This window comes from Mesoplodon bidens (genome assembly GCF_964165515.1).
Source record: "Mesoplodon bidens genome assembly, chromosome: 5".
Lineage (NCBI taxonomy): Eukaryota > Metazoa > Chordata > Mammalia > Artiodactyla > Ziphiidae > Mesoplodon > Mesoplodon bidens.
The window spans coordinates 39,227,688-39,252,318 of record NC_138161.1 but is presented as its reverse complement, the minus strand read 5'-3'; the positions used below and the strand labels follow the sequence as shown (position 1 = coordinate 39,252,318).

The 24,631-nt window shown below is 36.2% G+C and overlaps 1 protein-coding gene across 7 annotated transcripts in view; it reads right to left on the bottom strand.

Moving 5' to 3' along the window:
- The window catches only part of CADM2 (cell adhesion molecule 2), a gene marked incomplete at both ends in the record, with an annotated part of 1,085,551 nt that overhangs the window by 301,964 nt on the left and 758,956 nt on the right, over positions 1 to 24,631 (bottom strand). For 5 of the 7 annotated variants that reach the window (XM_081235460.1, XM_081235462.1, XM_081235464.1 and 2 more), the window contains one exon: positions 24,515 to 24,541. The exons of the other annotated variants lie outside the window; for them this stretch is intronic. In XM_081235460.1, the coding sequence (XP_081091586.1) occupies positions 24,515 to 24,541 (27 nt within the window). The remainder of the gene's footprint in view (positions 1 to 24,514; positions 24,542 to 24,631) is intronic. 7 annotated transcript variants of the gene reach the window in all.

Sequence of the window (24,631 nt, the reverse complement as noted above, 5' to 3'; positions counted from 1 at the left end):
TTTCTTTTTTTCTTTTCTTTTTTAAAGAAGATGTTGGGGGTAGGAGTTTATTAATTAATTTATTTATTTTTGGCTGTGTTGGGTCTTCATTTCTGTGCGAGGGCTTTCTCTAGTTGTGGCGAGCAGGGGGCCACTCTTCATCACGGTGCGTGGGCCTCTCACTGTCGTGGCCTCTCTTGTTGCGGAGCACAGGCTCCAGATGCGCAGGCTCAGTAGTTGTGGCTCACGGGCCTAGTTGTTCTGCGGCATGTGGGATCCTCCCAGATCAGGGCTCGAACCCATGTGCCCTGCATTAGCAGGCAGATTCTCAACCACTGTCCCACCAGGGAAGCCCCGCAATTTCTTTTTTTATTATAAATTTATGTATTTATTATTTATTTATTTATTTATGGCTGCCTTGGGTCTTCGTTGCTGCACGCAGGCTTTCTCTAGGTGCGGCGAGCGGGGGTTACTCTTCATGGCGGTGCGCAGGCTTCTCATTGTGGTGGCTTCTCTTGTTGCAGAGCATGGACTGTAGGCATGCGGGCTTCAGTAGTTGTAGCACGCGGGCTCAGTAGTTGTGGCTCGAGGGCTCTAGAGCACAGGGTCAGTAGTTGTGGTGCACAGGCTTAGTTGCTCTGCAGCATGTGGGATCTCCCTGGACCAGGGCTTGAACCCGTGTCCCCTGTACTGGCAGGCAGATTCTTAACCACTGCTCCACCAGCGAAGTCCCCAAGCAATTTCTACGTCAGTCACTTCCCATGGTGTCTTAGGATTGCCATGAAATGATCTGTGTTCATGATGATACCATCCTAGTTGCTATTTTGAAAGCTTTTCCATCAAAGTGGTTAAATAAAAATGTCTTTGTGCTTGAAAAAAAAGTGCTAATAATGCAGAAAATTCACTTCATTTGATCATTGTATTTTCCTGATACACATATCTTCTGTATTTCCTAATTGACTATGAATGTCATTGATTTTTTCATTGTGTTGGAGCGAGGAAGGGTAAACTTGTGGATGGGCTTGGATCAACAGAAAAACAAACAGATCATGGAGAAATGGAGAAAGAAAAATAGATGAGACAGAGAAAGATTAACAAGGGAGAAATATGAGAAAGAAAATAGGGAAGGCTCTCTAAATTTATTTCACACTCAGAATTTCACATAAAATTATTTATATACATTTTCCATCATTATTATTACAAATAATCCCATGTTAAAAAATCAGTTATTATAATGTAACAATAAATATATAATTGAGCAGAATGCATAATTTATAATTCTTTTAATTACTTAATCTCTGAATATAAAACCTTCTGACATCAGTTTTAAAGATTATATTAAATCTGAAAAAAATGTACTTAAGTTCTTACCACTCTAAAGATGTCTTTCTGAAATACTTTTAAGAAAAATGAGGATATTTTAAAAATTAATTTGAGAGAAGAACATGTTGACTAACCATTCTTTATTTTCAGAAGGATGGTTCAAAAATGCTTAAGAGGGGCTTCTCTGGTGGCGCAGTGGTTGAGGGTCTGCCTGCCGATGCAGGGGACATGGGTTCATACCCTGGTCCGGGAGGATCCCACATGCTGTGGAGCAGCTGGGCCGGTGAGACATGGCTGCTGAGCCTGCACGTCCAGAGCCTGTGCTCTACAATGGGAGAGGCCACAACAGTGAGAGGCCCACGTACCGCAAAAAAAAAAAAAAAAAAAAAAAATGCTTAAGAGAACTCCAGTTAAATAATTACAACAGGTAGACAAGGATACCATGGAAGCAAGAATGTAATAATATTTAGCTATCAAGTTAGACAAAATACTTTTTAAAAAGTGATTATATCTGATGTTGGCTAAGATTCAGGGAAGAGGAAACTCTTGTTTTTGTGGATTTGTGTTGGTAAAAGAGTGAATTTTCACAATCTCATATGAATGTAATCTGGAATAATGTAAAAGCAAATTTTACAAATAGCTGTATAATTTAACCCAGCAGCCTAAGTTCTCGGTACTCATGTTATAGAAATAAAAGGATTAAAATACAAGCATATATTTAAAGCTTGTTTATTGAAGCACTTTGTATAATGGGGGAGGGGAGAGGAAACAATCTAAATTTTCCTATGAGTTGGGAAATATTTTGGATTATTCATATTATGAAATATTATGCAATTGTGTATTATTATGAATATTATACCTATGTACATATACATATATACCTATGAATAATGTCTATCACATACATCAGCTATTTGCCTCAGCTGTGAAGATAGGATATAAACTATAAACTTTCCATATATACTTTTACATTATTTCTTGCACTCTTCCCAACTCAGCTAATGGGAAAGACATCCCTCCAATGGCATAGACCAAAACCTTGAAGACATCCTTGACTCCTTACTTTCTCTTGTATTCTGCCTCCAAACTGAGAAAATTTTACTGGCTATCCTTTTAAATCAACTGCAATTTCTTCTTCACCTACTTCATGCTAGCACATGATAAAAGCTACCATCATCTCTTTGCTATAATATTACATTAATGTCAACCCCCAACAACTAGATTTATGTTTTAAACACATAAGACAGATCATGTCACTCTTTGCTGGATATCCTCCAATGTTTTCCCACTGCATTCAGTTTAAAAGCTGAGTCCTGAACTTCCCTGGTGGTGCAGTGGTTGAGAGTCCGCCTGCCAATGCAGGGGACGTGGGTTCGTGCCCCAGTCTGGGAAGATCCCACATGCCACGGAGCGGCTAGGCCCGTGAGACATGGCCGCTGAGCCTGCGTGTCCGGAGCCTGTGCTCCACAATGGGAGAGGCCACAACAGTGAGAGGCCCACGTACAGCAAAAAAAAAAAAAAAAAAATGCTGAGTCCTAAGCAAGCTAGCCTACCAGGCCCTATGAAACCAGGTCCAGTGACCTAATGATTTCATCTACTCCTGCCACATCTCACTTCCTTTCTTTCCCTGCCTCAGTCTGCTCTACTCACACCAGATCCCTTGCTCTTTCTTAAGTATGCAAGCACACTCCTTCTTGAAGTGTCCTGCATTGCCCTTATTCTTGACACATGATCCTCTGTCCTCAATATCCTCATGGCCTGCTCCCTCGTTGCCTTCAGTTTGTCCACATGTCATCTCAAAAAGGCCTTCCCCTCACTACTTCACTTACAAATAGCAATCCTCCCATCTCCAGGCATGTCTTAACCCCATTCCCTGTGTTTCTTCATAGTACTAATCACCTTCAAACATAACTATGTTGTTTCCTTATTCTTCTATGTTGTCACTTGTCTTCCCCCACTAGAACATATGTTCTATAAGGACAGGGATTTTCTCTCTTTCCTTCATTTTATAAACCCATGAAACTGAAGCACCTGAAATGGAGTTTGGCCAAGAGTAGATGCCTAATAATTATTTTAGAAGTTAATAAATATGAAGTCTAAGCTCTTTAAAATATTATTTTATTAATATTCTTTAAAAATTATGTCTTGTGAATTAAAGCAGCCCTTCCTTTCTTAAACCCACACCTGAAATGTTTTAATAAATGCTTCTGGATCTCTTTTCAGGAGATTTTAAACTTTGTGTTTAAATTGCTTTCACTCTTAAGCTGCCTTGTTGTTCTATTCCGTGTATGAATTCCTGTGTCTCACTTTGTGAGAATAAGGCTTGTAGAATATTCCACCAAATACAAGAGAGGTCATGAATTCCTTTTATACCAGGATCAATAACCATCTGAATTGGACAGATTAAATTAGCACAGGCTGGTGGAGGCAGGAGGATAGATGGACAGCTTCTGTGAGTCTCTTGTAGTTCTATATAAAGTGTTTATTAAAGTTTCAATGAGAAAAAAGGCACTAAAATGCAAAAGTAAACATTCTGCTTTAAAGTGATAGAGACAAATGGCCTTGTGCCACACAAACCTTTTCAGCGATGGTATAGATCATCTGCAGTATGTTTTTGTGTTGCCTGTGAAAACGATGTGTGGAGAAAGGCACTACTTGAAATTCAGTTCCAATATCATGTTGGCTGAAAAGCTGTGCTTCTTAGTAAATCCAACCAAATACACTGACATTTTCAGAGTGCATCTGATACATTTCAATAATTAATTCTTAAGTCAAGAAAGAGTCAAGAAATCAGATGAAGAAGCACAGTAGGCTGAAAATTGCCAGTGGGAAGAAATTTAAAAAATCAGCCATAGATAGAACCTCTTCAAGCTGAAAAGAGGTCAGTGGAATACTACTGGAAACAGGGATAAAGCTTCAGGGGGTTTTATTATTATTATTTACATAAACCACCCAGAGAGTAATGTGAGCTGCTCAGGCCATAACTTTGCAGAAATTGGTAGACTCAGAGAAAGAAATATGCAATCACACAGTAGAACTAAATCAATGAAGTCCATAAATAATAAGCAGTCGGAGGAGAAAAATCTCACACAAAAATATATTATCTGTTAAAGAAAGTAGATTGTAGAATGACGGTGCTGCATAGGAACTTGAGAACTGCTTCGACAAGCCCCATCACCAAGTTTTATTTATATTCTATAGATAGATGACCTTTATCCTCAGATTGGAGGGTGTCACAGGATTGCCAATTGAAACTGTAGAATTATATTAGTACTTAAGTACTTTTTAATGTAGAAAAGATAAATTTCAGATATGTTTTGAAAAATAATTTTCATGATGTCCCAGATTGTGTTTTAATCCTGCTCCAAAGTACTTACTCTCTTAAATACTATCAATAAAAACTGCAAAAAAATATATAATTTAAGTTACTGATACTTAATTTAAAAATACCAGTTCAACTTATTTTATCATCTATTTCTTAAGGGTTTATCATGGGCTTTTTGGCATGGAGAGACAGATACAATCAGATCATTATATTCAGTGACCTACTGAGAATATTTCTTTATAGTGGCTTTTAACACCAGGTCCCAGCAAAGTTTAATGTGTGTAGAAAGATATGTATGCATAACATCTACAGCTTGCTTTATCAGGTGAAATTCACCTGTTGGAAGTAAAAGAATGCCTATACAAGCAAGTGCCTACCATCTGGCATAGGAACAACTAGATGACACTATCATAATGACAGTAGATCAATAATCCAAGCCTCTAACAAGGAATATAAAATAACAATATGCTTATTTTAAAATTCTTGAAATGTCAATGTGTGTTCTTGTATTCTATAATCTGGTAATAGGAAATGAGAGAGTGTTAGGTACTTCTAGACAAAGCCTTTTATATTCCTAGCTGCTAGACCTGTGCCTAACATGTAATAGGTAGTCGACTTACTAGAAAAATACATATTTTATATCCCTCAAGAACTTTCAAGGAAGTAATAATTTATAAAAAGAAGTGCTCTGAATTTAGAAATTCACTACATGATTCCTTATAATTCAAAAGATTTATGAACTAGTGGTTTCCAGTTGTCTCTATGAGCTACAGGATAATTTTTCAAGGAAAGTAAATTATATATACTTTAGTTCCAATTTTATTTTCTAAGTGAGTGAAAGAGTAAAATATACAACTCAGATGAGGGGAGTAACAAGTATATTTTAAAATCTTAGCTTGAATAATATAAGGTGGTCCTGGCATAGACAGGGAATTTTCCATATGTGAGATAATTTGTTATTTGGCAATAAAATAAAATAATCACTATTTTTGCCTCCTGGGGCAAATAAATTTTCTAAGACAAGAACAAGTGATACTGCACTAATACACTTATCAATCATATGGAGAAATTCTGAAAATATAAACAGGGCAGCTGTTGGCTGAAATGATCTCCTTAAACTGAAATAGAAGATAATACCTAAAACTCTTAGATGCTCAGGTCACATGCTTGAAGAATTTCAACACTTCTTTGCTTACGGCTGTATTAATTTATATAACAGTACTGAACAAAGCTCATAGCAAGATTCAATTAAATCTTACTAAGTGACACTAGGTATCTCAGTAAGTAGCTATTTGAAGGCACACGGGAACAGCACAAAAAGTGCCTGTCAATTTGTAGAAAGGGGAAGGAGAACTATTGCCCTGGAGAAGAATTACTGATGCCTATTTGGGCTATTCTGGAAAAAGCTGCTAGATCAGGTGAGTATAGAGTTGAGCTCTGAATGTAGAGAATATGATTTAAAAGTAAACATATATATCAATATCAGATATGAGGAATTAATCCGAGCTGGGAAACTATAGAGCTGCTTAAGAAAGCTAGAAGGAAGTTGGCTCCAAGTATTATGTGGTAGGGTTGTTGGGCAAATGCCTTGTACAGGAAAGAACAATTAATGGAAGGGAACCAGTTGACTTACAGACTTGAAATTATTTTCTTTTTTTCAATTTTTTTAATTGAAGTATATTTGGTTTACAATGTTGTGTTACTTTCTCGTGTACAGCAAAGTGATTCAGTTATATATATATCCTTTTTCAGATTCTTTTCCATTACAGGTTATTATAACATATTGCACACAGTAGTGACATTAAATTCTTAAATATGGATGTGAATTGTTAGAGTAATTAGGAAAAACTAGGGAATCTGGTGGTAAACGGCTACACTGATACAAGAAGAAGATAATTAGGACCTCATATTCCTTATTATTCCAAGAAGAAAAAATAGGGGGAGAAAATCAAAAATGAAGACAGAGTATAAAAAGACAGTGCAATTGGTAATGGTAAGTACCAAAGTGGAGCAAAAATTAAAGTCTCTCAACAAACCTGAAGAATAGCTACTGTAGGTTGAAAAGTAGTTACTGAAGCAAACCTCTGGAATTAGTGTGGAAAAGTGTGAGCTATTTGATCTCCACGCTGTCAGGAAGAGTTCATTATACCTGATCTATGACTTAAGCTATTGGGCCAAATGCTATTACAGCTCTCATTGGGACAAGGCATACAACCAGAAACATACTGTTTATCTACTGGAAGAGTAAAACATTCTATAAGTTACAGTGAGTAGCAATAGCACACTTTACAGATAGCAGAGCTGTTTCCAAGATAAACCTAGCTGATTAAGCTAAATCTATTTGTAAGAGTAAGAATTAAATGTTTCCATCTCATAACAGAGATCACATCTGCCCTTTGCACATGACTCTCAATAACTGAAATAAATAGATAATTGTTTTGAATGCAGGCTTGGGCATCACGTCACAGGATTTGATAAGAATTCACATTTTTAAAATTTTGATTTTCTGACAGGTCTTTGTTATTTTTTTTTCGATTACCCGTAATAGACTGTCTCATGAGCTAGCTGTTTTTTTAATTCATATTTAGGCAATTGTTTAATTTTATCTATTCCCAGTGCTCCCTCACCTGTAAATATAAGTGCTTTGATATTTGAAATTAAAATAGTTCTATTATCTTCAAAATAAGAGCCCTCTCTGACATTGTGTTCCTCAAAATGAATGTAACATGCATTTTGTATGTACTTTCAATAATTTTATTGTCAGCTTATTCATTTTCCAGCCACTTTATTATTTCCCCTTAAATTACTTTTTTCTCTTTCTCAATTATATGTCCAAGTTAATTTTGGATCTGTTATGTATATTTATACAAACTACTGATGAAGTTGAGGTAGTTATATAATTTTAAAAGTAAACAAATCCTGTCTTATTTGTTTAAACATGAGTAACATAAAATATATCTTAGTGTAGTCATCTTCTACCAGTTTTAGAAGTGATAATATGATTGACATCTTAAAACTTACTGCCCATATTCCAATCTATTTCAAGACGGCAGTTTCTTTTAAGGCTACAGAGAACTTTTCAACAACAAAAGCAGCATGACTCTATTCCTTCAAATTTTGTTTTGTATGTAAATCAGTACTAGTCAAAGTTTAATAAGTTTAATAATAGAATATATAAACTGATAATGCAATCTTCATTCCATTACACTAAGTGGAAGTCAATGATAAATTGGATAATCTCGGACAAAATTGTGATGTTTACAATTTCCCCATGAAGAAAAACTAAGGACTATATATACCTTTTTTTCTCCCCATTATATCTTAGCACAGTAAACACATTCAATAAAAATGTATCAAAATAAGGAACATACTTGGTTTACTCTCTTTCCAAGGATGTTTGGTAAGATAAAGCATAAAAGAAATATCATTACTGATTTTTATTCCATGCACATATATCATTGGCATGGGCTCAGAACAAGGGCACCTTTTATTCATTACTAAATATCAAGTTCCTGGCTCTGTGACTGTACCTTATTTATTTAATAAAGATTTACATCTAGACATTAGTTGGTTGTTTTAAAAGTACTTTCATGTATTCTTTCGATCACTATAACTCTATGATGTAGGTAGTACTGATATGTTTACCCCTACTATACTGCTATGAAGAGGAAATTAGTAGAATAGATACTAAAACCCAGGTACTCTGATAACCTACAAAGCCTTTAACATTATACTTTGCTACTGATAAATACGTTGTATTATGCTGTCAGGTCAAAGGATTTTTTTTCATTGAAAACATATAACCATCACTCTATCTAACTTGAAATATAAACTTGAATATATTTTTAGTGTAATTTAGCTGTTAGACTTATAGCACTTGTTTGCAAATGCCCCTAAATGTCTAACTGTTACACACTGATCACTGTATTTCTCCTTATTATAGACTTTTTTCTGTTTAGAAACCTGTAAGAAGCCACAAACCTTGGGATTTTAATTACAGCCCCTCTAAACTCCCACACAGGAGCTGTAGAATAAGTAAATACCAATTTTATTAACATAATAGAATGACATGAACCAACTGAATGAATGGAGTCCCAGAAGATCCTGCCTTTTGGATAAGATGTGCTTTAGATAAAATAAAAAGTATTATAATAATTTATTTATGAGGGAAATGAGGATATAAACTTAAAGTAGCAATGTTTAAATTTCTAATTGCTGTACAAAGCTGTACTCTGTTTTAGTGGCAAATGAGTTATGTTTATCCATATGTCCACGGGAAAGCTCAAGACTGATTTGTATTTCAAGAAGAAAGGAGAGAGGGGAAAATGAAGCTTCATTAAATCAGGTAAAAAATAATATTCTTGGTCTTCCCTGGTGGCGCAGTGGTTGAGAGTCTGCCTGCCGATGCAGGGGACGTGGGTTCATGCCCCAGTTTGGGAAGATCCCACATGCTGCAGAGCGGCTGGGCCCATGAGCCATGACTGCTGAGCCTGCATGTCCAGAGCCTGTGCTCCGCAATGGGAGAGGCCACAACAGTGAGAGGCCCGCGTACCACAAAATAATAATAATAATAATAATAATAATAATAATAATAATAATAAAATAATAATATACTTTAAGATTTGCAAATAGAGTATCTAGAGTTGTCTTTCCATCCTGACCCACACTAGTTTGTAATGTGTCACATGAAGAGGGACAGTTACACAGCAGCAAATACTGAGCTACTCCACAGAGCAAATACAGTCAAAATCCTTGTACACTGAGAAGTAAAAATCAGAAACCAGGTCAAATGAAGATGCAGTTTAAAAACAAGTAAAATTATCTACATTTTGACCCACTGACTCATCTTACGTAAAATTTTCATGAAAATACTTTTTAACCCTGTTACCCTCTTCTGAGTGAAACATTTTATATTAGTTATGCCTAAATCTTTTCTAGAACATTACTCATCTGATTGAAAAACTAATTACCTCCTCACTTTCCCAGGAAGGAATAAGTGAGGTTAACATATGGTGAATGAATGAGAAACCCAGAAGAAAAAAGAATAATAAAAAAAAAAGAATGAGAAACAACAAAAGTGTACTGGGAGAATATTTTCTTCACCAATATACTCAACAATGTAGGTCCAATTTATTTGTTCCTGATAACAACTCATTACAATTTTCCTTTACTTCCATAACTAGCCCCAGTCCTACCTGGGTGGATGGGACCTAGGTAAATGCATTTAAACAAATGATTAAGATTAAATGAATTGTAACATTGATCAACCTGGTATCTTTAGAGGCTTTAATAGATTAAAAGTTTTAACTCAGTAGTCACTATCTCAGATTTGGAATTGTTGCCCTGCCTCTTACTCATTTTGTTAACTTAGACAAATTTCTTAACACTTTGTGTCATTTTTCTCACTGTACAAAAGGATAATAATAGTCCCTATCTCAAATAGCTTTATGAGGACAAAATTAGAAAACATACATAAAATGTTGTGTAATGTCTGGCATACAGTAAACATTCAAGAAATCTTAGCTGTTATAATTATTGTTATCTACTTATTTAAAAGTTAGAAAAAGGTTGCAGTAATAACTTATATCTTTAAAACATTATTGTACCATCATATATAGCAACGTCTTCAGCAATTTTCCTAGAGAAGTGAGATAAACTAGAAGGTGGATTAAGAAAGCAATCTTAGGGCTTCCCTGTTGGCACAGTGGGTGGGGGTCCGCCTGCCGATGCAGGGGATGTGGGCTCATGCCCCGGTCCAGGAGGATCCCACGTGCACGGAGTGGCTGGGCCTGTGAGCCATGGCCAATGAGCCTGCGTGTCACGAGCCTGTGCTCTGCAACGGGAGAGGCCACAACAGTGAGAGGCCTGCATACCGCAAAAATAAATAAATAAGTAAATAAAATAAAAATAAAAAATAAAGCAATCTTAATGCTCAACATCACTAATTATTAGAGAAATGCAAATCAAAACTACAAAGAGGTATCACCTCACACCAGTCACAATGGTCATCATTAAAAAGTTCACAGGGAGAGGGGGAAGATGGTGGAAGAGTAAGACGCAGAGATCACCTTCCTCCCCACAGATACATAAGAAATACATCTACATGTGGAACAACTCCTACAGAACACCCACTGAACGCTGGCAGAAGACCTCAGACTTCCCAAAAGGCAAGAAACTCCCCACGTACCTGGGTAGGGCAAAAGAAAAAAGAATAAACAGAGACAAAAGAAGAGGGACGGGACCTGCACCAGGGGGAGGGAGCTGTGGAGGAAAGGTTTCCACACACTAGGAAACCACTTTGCAGGCGGAGACTGTGGGGGGGGGAAGGGGGAAAGCTTTCGAGCCACGGAGGAGAGCACAGCAACAGGGGTGCGGAGGGCAAAGTGGAGAGATTCCCGCACAAAGGATCGGTGCTGACCAGCACTCACCAGCCCGAGAGGCTTGTCTGCTCACCCACCGGAACAGTTGCGGGCTGGGAGCTGAGGGCTTTGGTTGGATCAGTCTGATTACAGGGAGAGGACTGGCGGCGTGAACACAGCCTGAAGGGGTGAGTGCACCATGGCTAGCTGGGAGGGAGTCCGAGAAAAAGTCTGGACCTGCTGAAGAGGCAAGAGACTTTTTCTTCCCTCTTTGTTTCCTGGTGTGCAAGGAGAGGGGACTAAGAATGCTGCTTAAAGGAGCTCCAGAGATGGGCGCTAGCCGTGGCTATCAGTGCGGATGACAGAGACGGGCATGAGACGCTAAGGCCGCTGCTGCCACCACCAAGATGCCTGTGTGCAACCACAGGTCACTATTCACACCTCCCCTCCTGGGAGCCTGTGCAGCCTGCCACTGCCAGGTTCCCGTGATCCAGGGACAACTTCCCCGAGAGAACGCAAGGCGTGCATCAGGCTGGTGCAACATCATGTTGGTCTCTGCTGCCGCAGGCTCGCCCTGCACTCCGTCCACCTCCCTCCCCCGACCACCCCCCACCCTGGCCTGAGTGAGCCAGAGCCTCCTAATCAGCTGCTCTTTAACCCCATCCTGTCTGAGTGAAGAACAGACACCCTCCAGCGACCTACATGCAGAGGCGGTGCCAAACGCAAGGCTGAATCCCGGGAGATGTGCGAACAAAGAAGAGAAAGGGAAATTTCTACCAGCAGCCTCAGGAGCAGCGGATTAAATCTCCACAATCAACTTGATGTACCCTGCATCGGTGGAATACCTGAATAGACAACAAATCATCCCAAATTGAGGAGGTGGACTTTGAGAGCAAGATATATTATTTTTTCCCCTTTTCCTCTTTTTGTGAGTGTGTATGTATATGCTTCTCTGTGAGATTTTGTCTGTAGAGCTTTGCTTTCACATTTGTCCTAGGGTTCTGTCCGTATGGGTTTTTTTTTGTTTGTTTGTTTTTTGCTTTTTATTAAATATTTTTTAATACTTATTTTTTATTTTTTATTTTAATAACTTTATTTTATCTTACTTTATTTTATTTTACACTCTTTCTACTTTTTCTCCCTTTTATTCTGAGCCATGTGGATGAAAGGCTCTTGGTGCTGCAGCCAGGAGTCAGTGCTGTGCCTCAGACGTGGGAGAGCCAACTTCAGGACTCTGGTCCACAAGAGACCTCCCAGGTCCACATAAAACAAATGGCAAAAATCTCCCAGAGTTCTCCATCTCAACACCAACACCCAGCTTCACTCAATGACAAGCAAGCTACAGTGCTGGGCACCCTATCCCAAACAACTAGCAAGACAGGAACAGAACCCCACCCATTAGGAAGGGGGCTGCCTAAAATCATAATAAGGACACATACACCCCAAAACATACCATCAGACATGGACCTGCTCACCAGAAATATAAGATCCAGCCTCATCCACCAGAACACAGGCACCAGTCCCATCCACCAGGAAGCCTACACAACCCACTGAACCAACTTTAGCCACTGGGGACAGACACCAAAAACAAGGGGAACTACGAACCAGCAGCCTGCATAAAGGAGACCCCAAACACAGTAAGATAAGCAAAATGAGAAGACAGAAAAACACACAGCAGATGAAGAAGCAAGATAAAAACTGACCAGACCTAACAAATGAAGAAGAAATAGGCAGTCTACCTAAAAAAGAATTCAGAATAATGATAGGAAAGATGATCAAAAATCTTGGAAATAGAATAGAGAAAATGCAAGAAACATTTAACAAGGACCTAGAAGAACTAAAGAGGAAACAAACAATGATGAACAACACAATAAATGAAATGAAAAATACTCTAGAAGGAATCAATAGCAGAATAACTGAGGCAGAAGAACGGATAAGTTAACTGGAAGATAAAATATTGGAAATACCTATTGGAGAGCAGAATAAAGAAAAAAGAATGAAAAGAACTGAGGACAGTCTCAGAGACCTCTGGGACAACATTAAACACATCAACATTCGAATTATAGGGGTCCCAGAAGAAGAAGAGAAAAAGAAAGGGACTGAGAAAATATTTAAAGAGATTATAGTTGAAAACTTCCCTAAAAAGGGAAAGGAAATAGTTAATCGGGTCCAGGAAGCACAGAGAGTCCCATATAGGATAAATCCAAGGAGAAACATGCCAAGACACATATTAATCAAACTATCAAAAATTAAATACACAGAAAAAATATTAAAAGCAGCAAGGGAAAAACAACAAATAACACACAAGGGAATCCCCATCAGGTTAACAGCTGATCTTTCAGCAGAAACTCTGCAAGCCAAAAGGGAGTGGCAGGACATATTTAAAGTGATGAAGAAGAAAAACCTACAACCAAAACTACTCTACCCAGCAAGGATCTCATTCAGATTTGATGGAGAAATTAAAACCTTTACAGAAAAGAAAAAGCTGAGAGAGTTCAGCACCACCAAACCAGTTTACAAAAAATGTTAAAGGTATTTCTCTAGGCAAGAAACAAAAGAGAAGGAAAAGACATACAATAACAAACCCAAAACAATTAAGAAAATGGGAATAGGAATATACATATCGATAATTACCTTAAAGGTAAATGGATTAAATACTCCCACCAAAAGAAACAGACTGGTTGAATGCATAAAAAAAAAAAAAAAACAAGACCCATATATATGTTGTCTACAAGAGACCCACTTCAGACCTAGAGACACATACAGACTGAAAGTAAGGGGATGGAAAAAGATATTCCATGCAAATGGAAACCAAAAGAAAGCTGGAGTAGCAATTCTCATATAAGACAAAATAGACTTTAAAATAAAGACTATTACAAGAGACAAAGAAGGACACTACATAATGATCAAGGGATCGATTCAAGAAGAAGATATAACAATTGTAAATATTTATGCACCCAACATAGGAGCACCTCAATACATAAGGCAAATACTAACATCCATAAAAAGGGAAATCGACAGTAACACATTCATAGTAGGGGACTTTAACACTCCACTTTCAACAATGGACAGATCATCCAAAATGAAAATAAATAAGGAAGCATAAGCTTTAAATGATACATTAAACAAGATGGACTTAAATGATATTTATAGGTTATTCCATCCAAAAACAAGAGAATACACATTTTTCTCAAGTGCTCATGGAACATTCTCCAGGATAGATCATATCTTGGGTCACAAATCAAGCCTTGGTAAATTTAAGAAAATTGAAATTGTATCAAGTATCTTTTCCGATCACAACGCTATGAGACTAGATATCACTTACAGGAAAAGATCTGTAAAAAATACAAACACATGGAGGCTAAACAATACACTACTTTATAACGAAATGATTACTGAAGAAATCAAAGGGGAAATCAAAAAATACCTAAAAACATATAACAATGGAGACATGACAACCCAACACCTATGGGATGCAGCAAAAGCAGTTCTAAGAGGGAAGTTTATAGCAATACAATCCTACCTTAAGAAACAGGAAACATTTCAAATAAACAAACTAACCTTGCCCCTAGAGCAATTAGAGAAAGAAGAACAAAAAACCCCTACGTTAGAAGGAAAGAAATCATAAAGATCAGATCAGAAATAATTGAAAAAAATGGAAGGAAATGATGGCAAAGATCATTTGCTATTAAAACTAAAAGCTGGTTCTCTGAGAAGATAAACAATACTGATAAACCATTATCCAGACTAATCAAGAAAAAAAGGGAGAAGACTCAAATCAATAGAATTAGAAATGAAAAAGGAGAAGTAACAACTGACACTGCAGAAATACAAAGCACCATGAGAGATTACTACAAGCAACTCTATGCCAATAAAATGGACAACCTGGAAGAAATGGACAAGTTCTTAGAAATGCACAATGTGCCAATACTGAATCAGGAAGAAACAGAAAATATGAACAGACCAATCACAAGCACTGAAACTGAAACTGTGATTAAAAATCTTCCAACAAACAAAAGCCCAGGACCAGATGGCTTCACAGGCGAATTCGATCAAACATTTAGAGAAGAGCTAACACCTATCCTTCTCAAACTCTTCCAAAATATAGCAGAGGGAGGAATACTCCCAAACTCATTCTATGAGGCCACCATCATCCTGATACCAAAACCAGGCAAGGATGTCACAAAGAAAGAAAACTACAGTCCAATATCACTGATGAACATAGATGCAAAAATCCTCAACAAAATACTAGCAAACAGAATCCAACAGCACATTAAAAGGATCATACACCATGATCAAGTGGGGTTTATTCCAGGAATGCAAGGATTCTTCAATATATGCAGGTCAATCGACATGATACACCATATTAACAAATTAATTCGAATAACCATATGATCATCTCAATAGATGCAGAGAAAGCTTTCGACAAAATTCAACACCCATTTATGATAAAAACCCTGCAGAAAGTAGGCACAGAGGGAATTTCCTCAACATAATAAAGGCCATATATGACAAACCCACAGCCAACATCATCCTCAATGGTGAAAAACTGAAACTATTTCCACTAAGATCAGGAACAAGACAAGGCTGCCCACTCTCACCACTCTTATTCAACATCATTTTGGAAGTTTTAGCCACAGCAATCACAGAAGAAAATGAAATAAAAGGAATCCAAATTGGAAAAGAAGAAGTAAAGCTGTCACTGTTTGCAGATGACATGATACTATACATAGAGAATCCTAAATATGCTACCAGAAAACTACTAGACCTAATCAATGACTTCAGTAAAGTAGTAGGATACAAAATTAATGCACAGAAATCTCTGGCATTCCTATACACTAATGATGAAAAATCTGAAAATGAAATTAAGAAAACACTCCCATTTACCATCGCAACAAAAAGAATAAAACATCTAGGAATAAACCTATCTAAGGAGACAAAAGACCTGTATGCAGAAAATTATAAGACACTGATGAAAGAAATTAAAGATGATACAAATAGATGGAGAGATATACCATTTTCTTGGATTGGAAGAATCAACATTGTGAAAATGACACAACTACCCAAAGCAATCTACAGCGTCAATGAAATCCCTATCAAACTACCACTGGCATTTTTCACAGAAGTAGAACAGAAAATTTCACAATTTTTATGGAAACACAGAAGACCCCGAATAGCCAAAGCAATCTTGAGTGAGAAAAATGGAGCTGGAGGAATCAGGCTCCCTGACTTCACACTATAGTACAAAGCTACAGTAATCAAGACAGTATGGTACTGGCACAAAAACAGAAATATAGATCAATGGAACAGGTTAGAAAGCCCAGAGATAAACCCAAGCACATATGATCACCTTATCTTTGATAAAGGAGGCAGGAATGTACCGTGGAGAAAGGACAGCCTCTTCAGTAAGTGGTGCTGGGAAAACTGGACAGGTACATGTAAAAGTATGAGATTAGAACACTCCCTATCACCATACACAAAAATAAGCTCAAAATGGATTAAAGACCTAAATGTAAGGCCAGAAACTATCAAACTCTTAGAGGAAGACATAGGTAGAACACTTTATGACATAAATCACAGAAAGATCCTTTTTGACCCACCTCCTAGAGAAATGGAAATAAAAACAAAATAAAAAAATGGGACCTAAAGAAACTTAAAAGCTTTTGTACAGCAAAGGAAACCATAAACAAGATGAAAAGACAACCCTCAGAATGGGAGAAAATATTTGCAAATGAAGCAACTGACAAAGGATTAATCTCCAAAATTTACAAGCAGCTTATGCAGCTGAATAACAAAAAAAGAAACAACCCAATCTAAACATGGGCAGAAGACGTAAACAGACATTTCTCCAAAGAAGATATACAGATTGCCAACAAACACATGAAAGAACGCTTAACATCATTAATCATTAGAGAAATGCAAACCAAAACTAAAATGAGATATCATCTCACACCGGTCTGAATGGGCATCATCAAAAAATCTAGAAACAATAAATGCTGGAGAGGGTCTGGAAAAAAGGGAACACTCTTGCACTGCTGGTGGGAATGTGAATTGGTACAACCACTATGGAGAACAGTATGGAGGTTCCTTAGAAAAGTGCAAATAGAACTACCATATGACCCAGAAATCCCACTACTAGGCATATACCCTGAGAAAACCATAATTCAAAAAGAGTCATGTACCAAAATGTTCATTGCAGCTCTATTTACAATAGCCAGGAGATGGAAGCAACCTAAGTGTCCATCATTGGATTAATGGATAAAGAAGATGTGGCACATATATACAATGGAATATTACTCAGCCATAAATAGAAATGAAATTGAGTTATTTGTAGTGAGGTGGATGGACCTAGAGTCTGTCATACAGAGTGAAGTAAGTTAGAAAGAGAAAGATAAATACCATTTGTCTAAGGAATCTAAGAAAAAAAATGTCATGAAGAACCTAGGGGTAAGACGTGAATAAAGACACAGACCTACTAGAGAATGGACTTGAGGATATGGGGAGGGGGAAGGGTAAGCTGGGAAAAAGTGAGAGAGTGGCATGGACATATATACACTACCAAACGTAAAATAGATAGCTAGTGCAAAGCAGCCGCATATCACAGGGAGATCAGCTTAGTGCTTTGTGACCACCTAGAAGGGTGGGATAGGGAGGTTGGGAGGGAGAGAGATGCAGAGGGAAGTGATATGAGAACGTATGTATATGTATAACTGATTCACTTTGTTATAAAGCAGAAACTAACACACCATTGTAAAGCAATTATACTCCAATAAAAATGTTAAAAAAATAAAAAAAGTTCACAAATAACAAATGTTGTAGAGGGTGTGGAGAAAAGGAAACCTTCGTACACTGTTGATTGGAATGTAAACTGGTGCAGCCACTATGAAGAATAGTTCCTCAAAAAACTAAGAATACAGCTGCCATATGATCCTGCCATCCCACTCCTGGGCATATATCTGTAGAAAGCGCTAATTCTAAAAGATACATGCACCCCAGTGTTCATTGCAGCAGTATTTACAATAGCCAAGACATGGAAACAGCCTAAATGTCCATTGACAGATGAATGGATAAAGAAGATGTGGTGCACACACACACACACACACACACACACAAATGGAATACTACTCAGCCATAAAAAAGAATGAAATAATGCTATTTGCAGCAGCATGGATGAACCTAGGCGTTATTATACTAAGTGAAGTAAGTAAGAAAGAGAAAGCCATATACCATATGATATCACTACACGTGGAATCTAAAATATGGCACAAATGAACTTATCTACAAGACAGAAACAGACAGACATAGAGAACAGACCTATGGTTGCCAAGTGGGAAGGGGGGTGGGGGAGAAATTGACTGGGAGTTTGGGATTAGCAGATGCAAACTATTATATATAAAATGAATGAAAAATAAGGTCCTACTGTATAGCACAGGTAACTATATTCAATATCCTGTGATAAACCATAATGGAAAAGAATATGAAAAAGAATGTATATATATGTATAACTGAATCACTTTGCTATACAGTGGGAATTAACACAACATTGTAAATCAACTATACTTCAATAAAATAAATTAAAAAAAAAAAAGAAAGCTATCTTAATCTTCTAAAAGGTACCACCTCAGGGCCTTTCACCTAGAACCCTTAGTGAATATGTTATAGAAACATACCATGCTTTTAAATTCCCTTACATATTTCTAACATTCCCAGCATATTTCCTTAGCTGAGCCTAATGTGGGAGAAACAAACATAAGCTCCAATAATTGTCTCAAGTTATTTTTGATGAAGATTTTATAGCTATTAATGCAAGAGTTTGAATAATTCCTTACATTTTTAAAATTAAAATCCAAACATAACTTCAAGAAAAGGAGTTAAGGGATGTGTTCCACAAAAGTTATATATAGCCTTATTCCTCAATTTCTTCACTGATAATAAAAGCAAGTAATTTTTACATTTTAAGTACTATATAAACCTCTATCTGACACAGTTTTTCTAATTTTTCTCTTTCTTTTGATATTGAGTTTAAATTCTTTAATGATACCATTTATACATTTTGGATTTTAATATTTAAATGTGAAGAAAGAAAAAATACATATATCTAGTGGATCCTTCACATTAAATTATATGTGTTTATTTTAATGTTAGAATAAATATAAACATATGAATGCCACCATGAAGATGAAATACAGTTCATACTCAGAAAAGTTTTAGTTCTGGGACTTGTCTTTAACTACATGGTTTTTCATTTTATTTTCTACAGACATTATTTAAATAATAGTAATGCTGACAATAACAATAATAATAGATAAAATTTACTGAGTGTTTACTATGTGCCATCTGTTAGGTTAATATCCTTTTACACATTATCACATATAAATGTCACTACAGCTGAATGTTGAGTGAACATAATCAAATTATCCAGGTGTTCAAATCAAGAAAGTTGAAAAACCAGGATTTGACCCATGCAGTTCTGACTACAGAATGGAATTTCTTAATATACAGTGTATATTATATAGTATAAACTGAAACATCAGTTCCCCACTTAAGATAAAATCTCAGAACAGTTTGAAGCAATGCCTCAATTTCAATTTCTTATGTGCCTTTCAATTCACCCTTAAAAGATGTAACATGATGGGAAACCTGGTATACTAAATTTCATATTTTGGTTGAACAGCAGACTTTTAATATTTATACCTAAAAAAATAAGTTATTTAATGATATTATGTATGACTATTACTTAAATACAGTAAACTGAAATATTGATTCTTCTCATACCACATATATCTCAGTTTAGACTGCTGAGTGTCCTGCATTATCTTTAAATTCTTATATAATGTGAGAATAATTGTGTTAATTTTTACTTGAGCACTAAATTATGATCATCTGATTGAAAGGAGTAGCTAAAGGCTGGTATTCTAGAAATGGCATAAAATGTTATCTCTATTATAGTTGTCAAATTTTGAATAAATAATAAAGCCTACAAATCAGATTGAACAATAAAAATATATTTACTACATTAAAGCTATTTAGAAATTGTGTATGATTCTTGAACAATATTAATCAGTAAGATACATTTAGTTTATACATTTGTAATAGAGTGAAATAAAATCACTTTATACAAAGAAATTTTAGGAATACTCTAGGTTACCTTTTTCTCTATCTCTAAGTGGCAAAGCATTGATGATCTTATGGATATCTGAATTTAGGATAGATTATAGAGTGTAGATATATGAATTCACTGTGTTGTATGAAGGTAGGATAGATTGTAGAGTGTTGAGAATTCAATCAGAAGACAAGTTAGAACTACTTCAGGCAAGCTCTGAGGAATGAGTGATTTGAAGAAGAGGGATCCATGGAAATGCTTCTATTCCACAGTAAAATTAGGACATAATTAGGACAATAATTTTATTCCCATAAAATTAGGACAATTTGATAATTGACTGGTTATGGGTGCCATTAAGATGGAGGAGTTAAAGATATTTCCAATCTTTTAAACTAAGAAATTAGGTAAATATTTGTTCAAGAGAAGACATAACAAACCCTGAGAGTTCAGATTTACAAAGAAAAATAAGAGTTTCGGTTTTTAATATTCAGTTAGAAATGTTCATCAGGGTGCCAGGAATGTCAGATACAAGCTTAGTAGTAAGAGCAAGTCTAGAAAAGTCATAACTGAAATGAACTCAGAAAAGTTTAGAGAAAGGAAACAATTATATTAATCAGTTCTCTCTCTCTTTTTTTTTTTTTTTTTTTTTGCTGTACACAGGCCTCTCACTGTTGTGGCCTCTTCCATTGTGGAGCACAGGCTCCGCACACACAGACTCAGTGGCCATGGCTCACGGGCCCAGCCGCTCCGCGGTATGTGGGATCTTCCCGGACCGGGGCACGAACCTGCTTCCCCTGCATCGGCAGGCGGACTCTCAACCACTGCGCCACCAGGGAAGCCCTAATCAGTTCTCTTTGATTACAAGCAAGAGAAACCTATCTAGAAAGCTTAATGAAAAGACAGCTGTGTCAAAGACCCAAAGGGCAAGGATATAAGAGAACCTTCTATTAGAACAAGGGACTTAAGCACCATGAGGGCACTCTCTTAACCTCTTACTCTTTTACATTCCTGCTCATTCTTCTCTTATTTCTCAGTCTTAATTCATCTTCCTACTCAGTCTACATACGAAATTCACAGCCACAAAGTGTAACGAAATTTATTTCCTATCTCTCCTCCTTCCTGTTGCTCCTTTCTCTCTTCTCAGTTTTAAGTTTCTAGGGGACAAATTTGATCAAATCATTTGTCTTTCTCTTAACATTCAGTAACGGTGAGGGAGGTTCATTGTGGGTACTCAATAATGCACAAAATGGCTGCTTTTAAAATTTTGTTGGAAGTGAAGGTCATCTCTCAAAAAAGGAAGTGGAGGACTGCAACACTGTGATGTTTAGGGATCTCTTTAGGGATCAAAGATTAACCTGAATGAAACCTATATTCCAGAACAAGATAGGAGAGGAGAGGGAAAGAAAGAGGCAAAGAGGAGTTAAAAGAAAATGAAACCTGTAACAGAGACACTGAAACAAGGGAAGTGGAAAATCAAAAGAAACATTATATTCAGCAGAAAAACAAGTAATTTGAGGATTGGGGAACCACCATTTGATTTGACCACTGAAGAATAATTGGCAAACTTCAGAAGGACAGTTTCTACAAAATAAGGAATGAGTTACTACATGATTTGATGAAATTCAAATAGTACATGTTTATATATTGCCCTTGGACACTGGTGTAATAATCAATATTTCAAAAAAAAGAGAGGGAGAAAATTAGGGTAATTTTCTATGCCATTACTAGTAACTGCTAACTAACTCCTAGAGAATACTTTTAATCTAAGCACTCACAAATTGTTTAAGAGTTTAATAATTTTACTGGGAAGGTAATGTCAAATTTACCAGTCTATGGTTTCTCGAATGTAATCCTTTCTCCTTAACAAATATCGCAGCACATATCTCTCTCCAATATTGCAGAAGCTCCCTACATTTGCATGATTCCATAAACATAAATGAATGAGCTATTATCCTCTACAAAACTTCCCCAGGTTCCCTGGGATGTACTTTATTTGGGCCAGGAGAAATTTAGTATTTTTAAGCAATCTGTTCTTATATTATCTTGGGTTTTATTTTCCTCTTACCCACATTTTTTTTCCATTTATTTTTGTTTTTTTCCTGTTTGAAGACCATTTGCCTTGACATAGAAATTGGACAATAAAAGTATTGGGTACTTCTCTCTATTGTCTACATAATATACATCTGTCTCAGTCATTAGAAATAAAATTTCAATTTCTACTTGAGGCATAGCTGATTTTAGAAAGTGTCATTTCTTGTCTCTATAACACCTTGTAGATGCAAAATTACAGGCATAGGGTGAACTGTGTCCTAAAGCCCCCTGCAGGCTTGTACACAAGTGAAAAAAAAGAGATTCAAATAAAATGGATAGTTGTGGAACAACAGGGATGGCAACGTGGGCATCCTAAATTGGACACATAAACATGCTTGTATTGCAAAATCCTAGTCAGCTTGAGTCCTGATGTGCTTTTGCAGACACCTATAATATAATGTATGGCTATAATCCTTCAGTGGTGAATTGGTTTCCTGTACTAATACTTTGTAACCTGTATATTGTAATTTGAATTATTGTCCATCGTTTTCAAGAATTATAAAGTGAACACAGATGTGATTATTATGAGAGGTTTTATGTAATCGAATGCAGTAATGACTCATGATCACTCCATCATCAAATTTAACTTCCTCCACTCTCATAAAACACAGGTCTTCTTCTTTTAAAAGGTGCCCTCACTATATGAAATAAACTATATTCATTCCTGCTTCTATACCTTTACTTATGCTTTCAAATTCCTTTTTCTATGTACTACTTTTTTCTATATACACTACCCATCCTTCAACAATCAGTTCAAGCCCCACCTGCCACATAAAGCATTCTCTGAAAACAAGGACTCCAACCTCAATATGTAAATCTTGCTACCTCCCTTTACACTCAAGTTCTATATCCCACAATTAACACATTATATTGTACACTGTTCTTAATTCTTCATTCTTAAAACTGTACATCTTAATCATTAATTATGTAAATATATTTCATAAATATATACTCATTGTCAAGTAATTTCTTAATTATTTCATGAGTGTATTTCTTTTGGCCACAGACAGAAAGTTACTGTCAAAAATTGGCAAAAATTGGCTAATTCTAGCACATTTATTGAAAAAGAGACTAGGCTAAGTGTGGAGGATTAAACAAAGGGTAACAAGAAATTTGCCATCTCATCTTTTATATTTTTAGTGTTTTATAAAACAAATACGTTCCTAGGAAAAGAGTAGTTGCACATTAAATGTTTAGCCTTATAAAAAGGGATCAGTTAACACTCCAAACATAAATCTATGTATAGTGTTAAAACTAGCTGTAAAACTACAGCCTGGGGGAGGGCAGGGCTGGAGGGGATGGAATAACAGAGAAGGGTGGCCTTGTGGTAGAACTGAATATGAGAAATGGAGAAAGACAAAACCACCTGGTTATTTCTCCTGAGCACACAGATGAAGATATTAGGCAGGGCAGGAAGGTTACTTGTTGTTTTACATATTTTAGTTAACCCTCACAACAACCTTTTGAATTATTTATTGTTTTTCACACTCTGTAGATGAGGAAACTGAAGATAACAGATATATGACCAATAAGGTTATTACAGTGTTGCTGTATAAAAATAAATGAAAGAGAAAAATATGTATATATATATTTGCTATATAAGGAGAAAACATTTAAAAATATATAGATTGTTCTAGAGAACATGAAATTCAAACACATAAACTATAAACCTATGACACTATCATAGATATCATATATATATACACATCACGCACACACACACACACACACACACACGTTTGAATTCTTTTAAAAACCATAAAGACTTTGACACATCAAGTCAAAAGTCTTTTTCTTTCAGGGAGACATTCTGACATTAGACAAGCACATCCTCTCTCATGAAAATGTATTTTCAGGATTCTAGCAAATGAAACTTAATACAACTAGGAAATGGATTAAAAAAAAGCCATAAATAGAAACTGGAGTTTAATAAAGGATAAAATTTTCTTTTCACATAATTCTATGAAGGCATGTTCAATTTTGAGACTTTCCATCAGCTTTATTTTATGCTGTATTTTTTTCCAGTTCACAATTTTATCAGGGAAACTAAGGTCAACAGGCAAAATGTTAGGCATAAAAGCACCTTATTCCACTTGGAATAAAGTGGGAAATAAAACAAGAAAATACACTCACAAATAATCAAGGAAACACAGAGATATATCAGAAACTGAATAATTAAAATGATATATATTTGTATTTGTAGAAATTTACAACTAATATCTACACACTGAACTGGTATTATCACGAACAGAACTAGCTCTATCTTTTAAGGGGACGCACAAGACTAAGCAGAAAACAATCATGGTAAATCATGCAGAATGGACAATAGCTCACCTTTAACTTTATTCTTTGAAGCAGCCGCTGGTACCAAGATTGCACAAGAAGAAGAGAACAAACATATTAGATTATGAAGCAGAGTCTCTAATAAGTAAAAGAGATATGTTATCACTA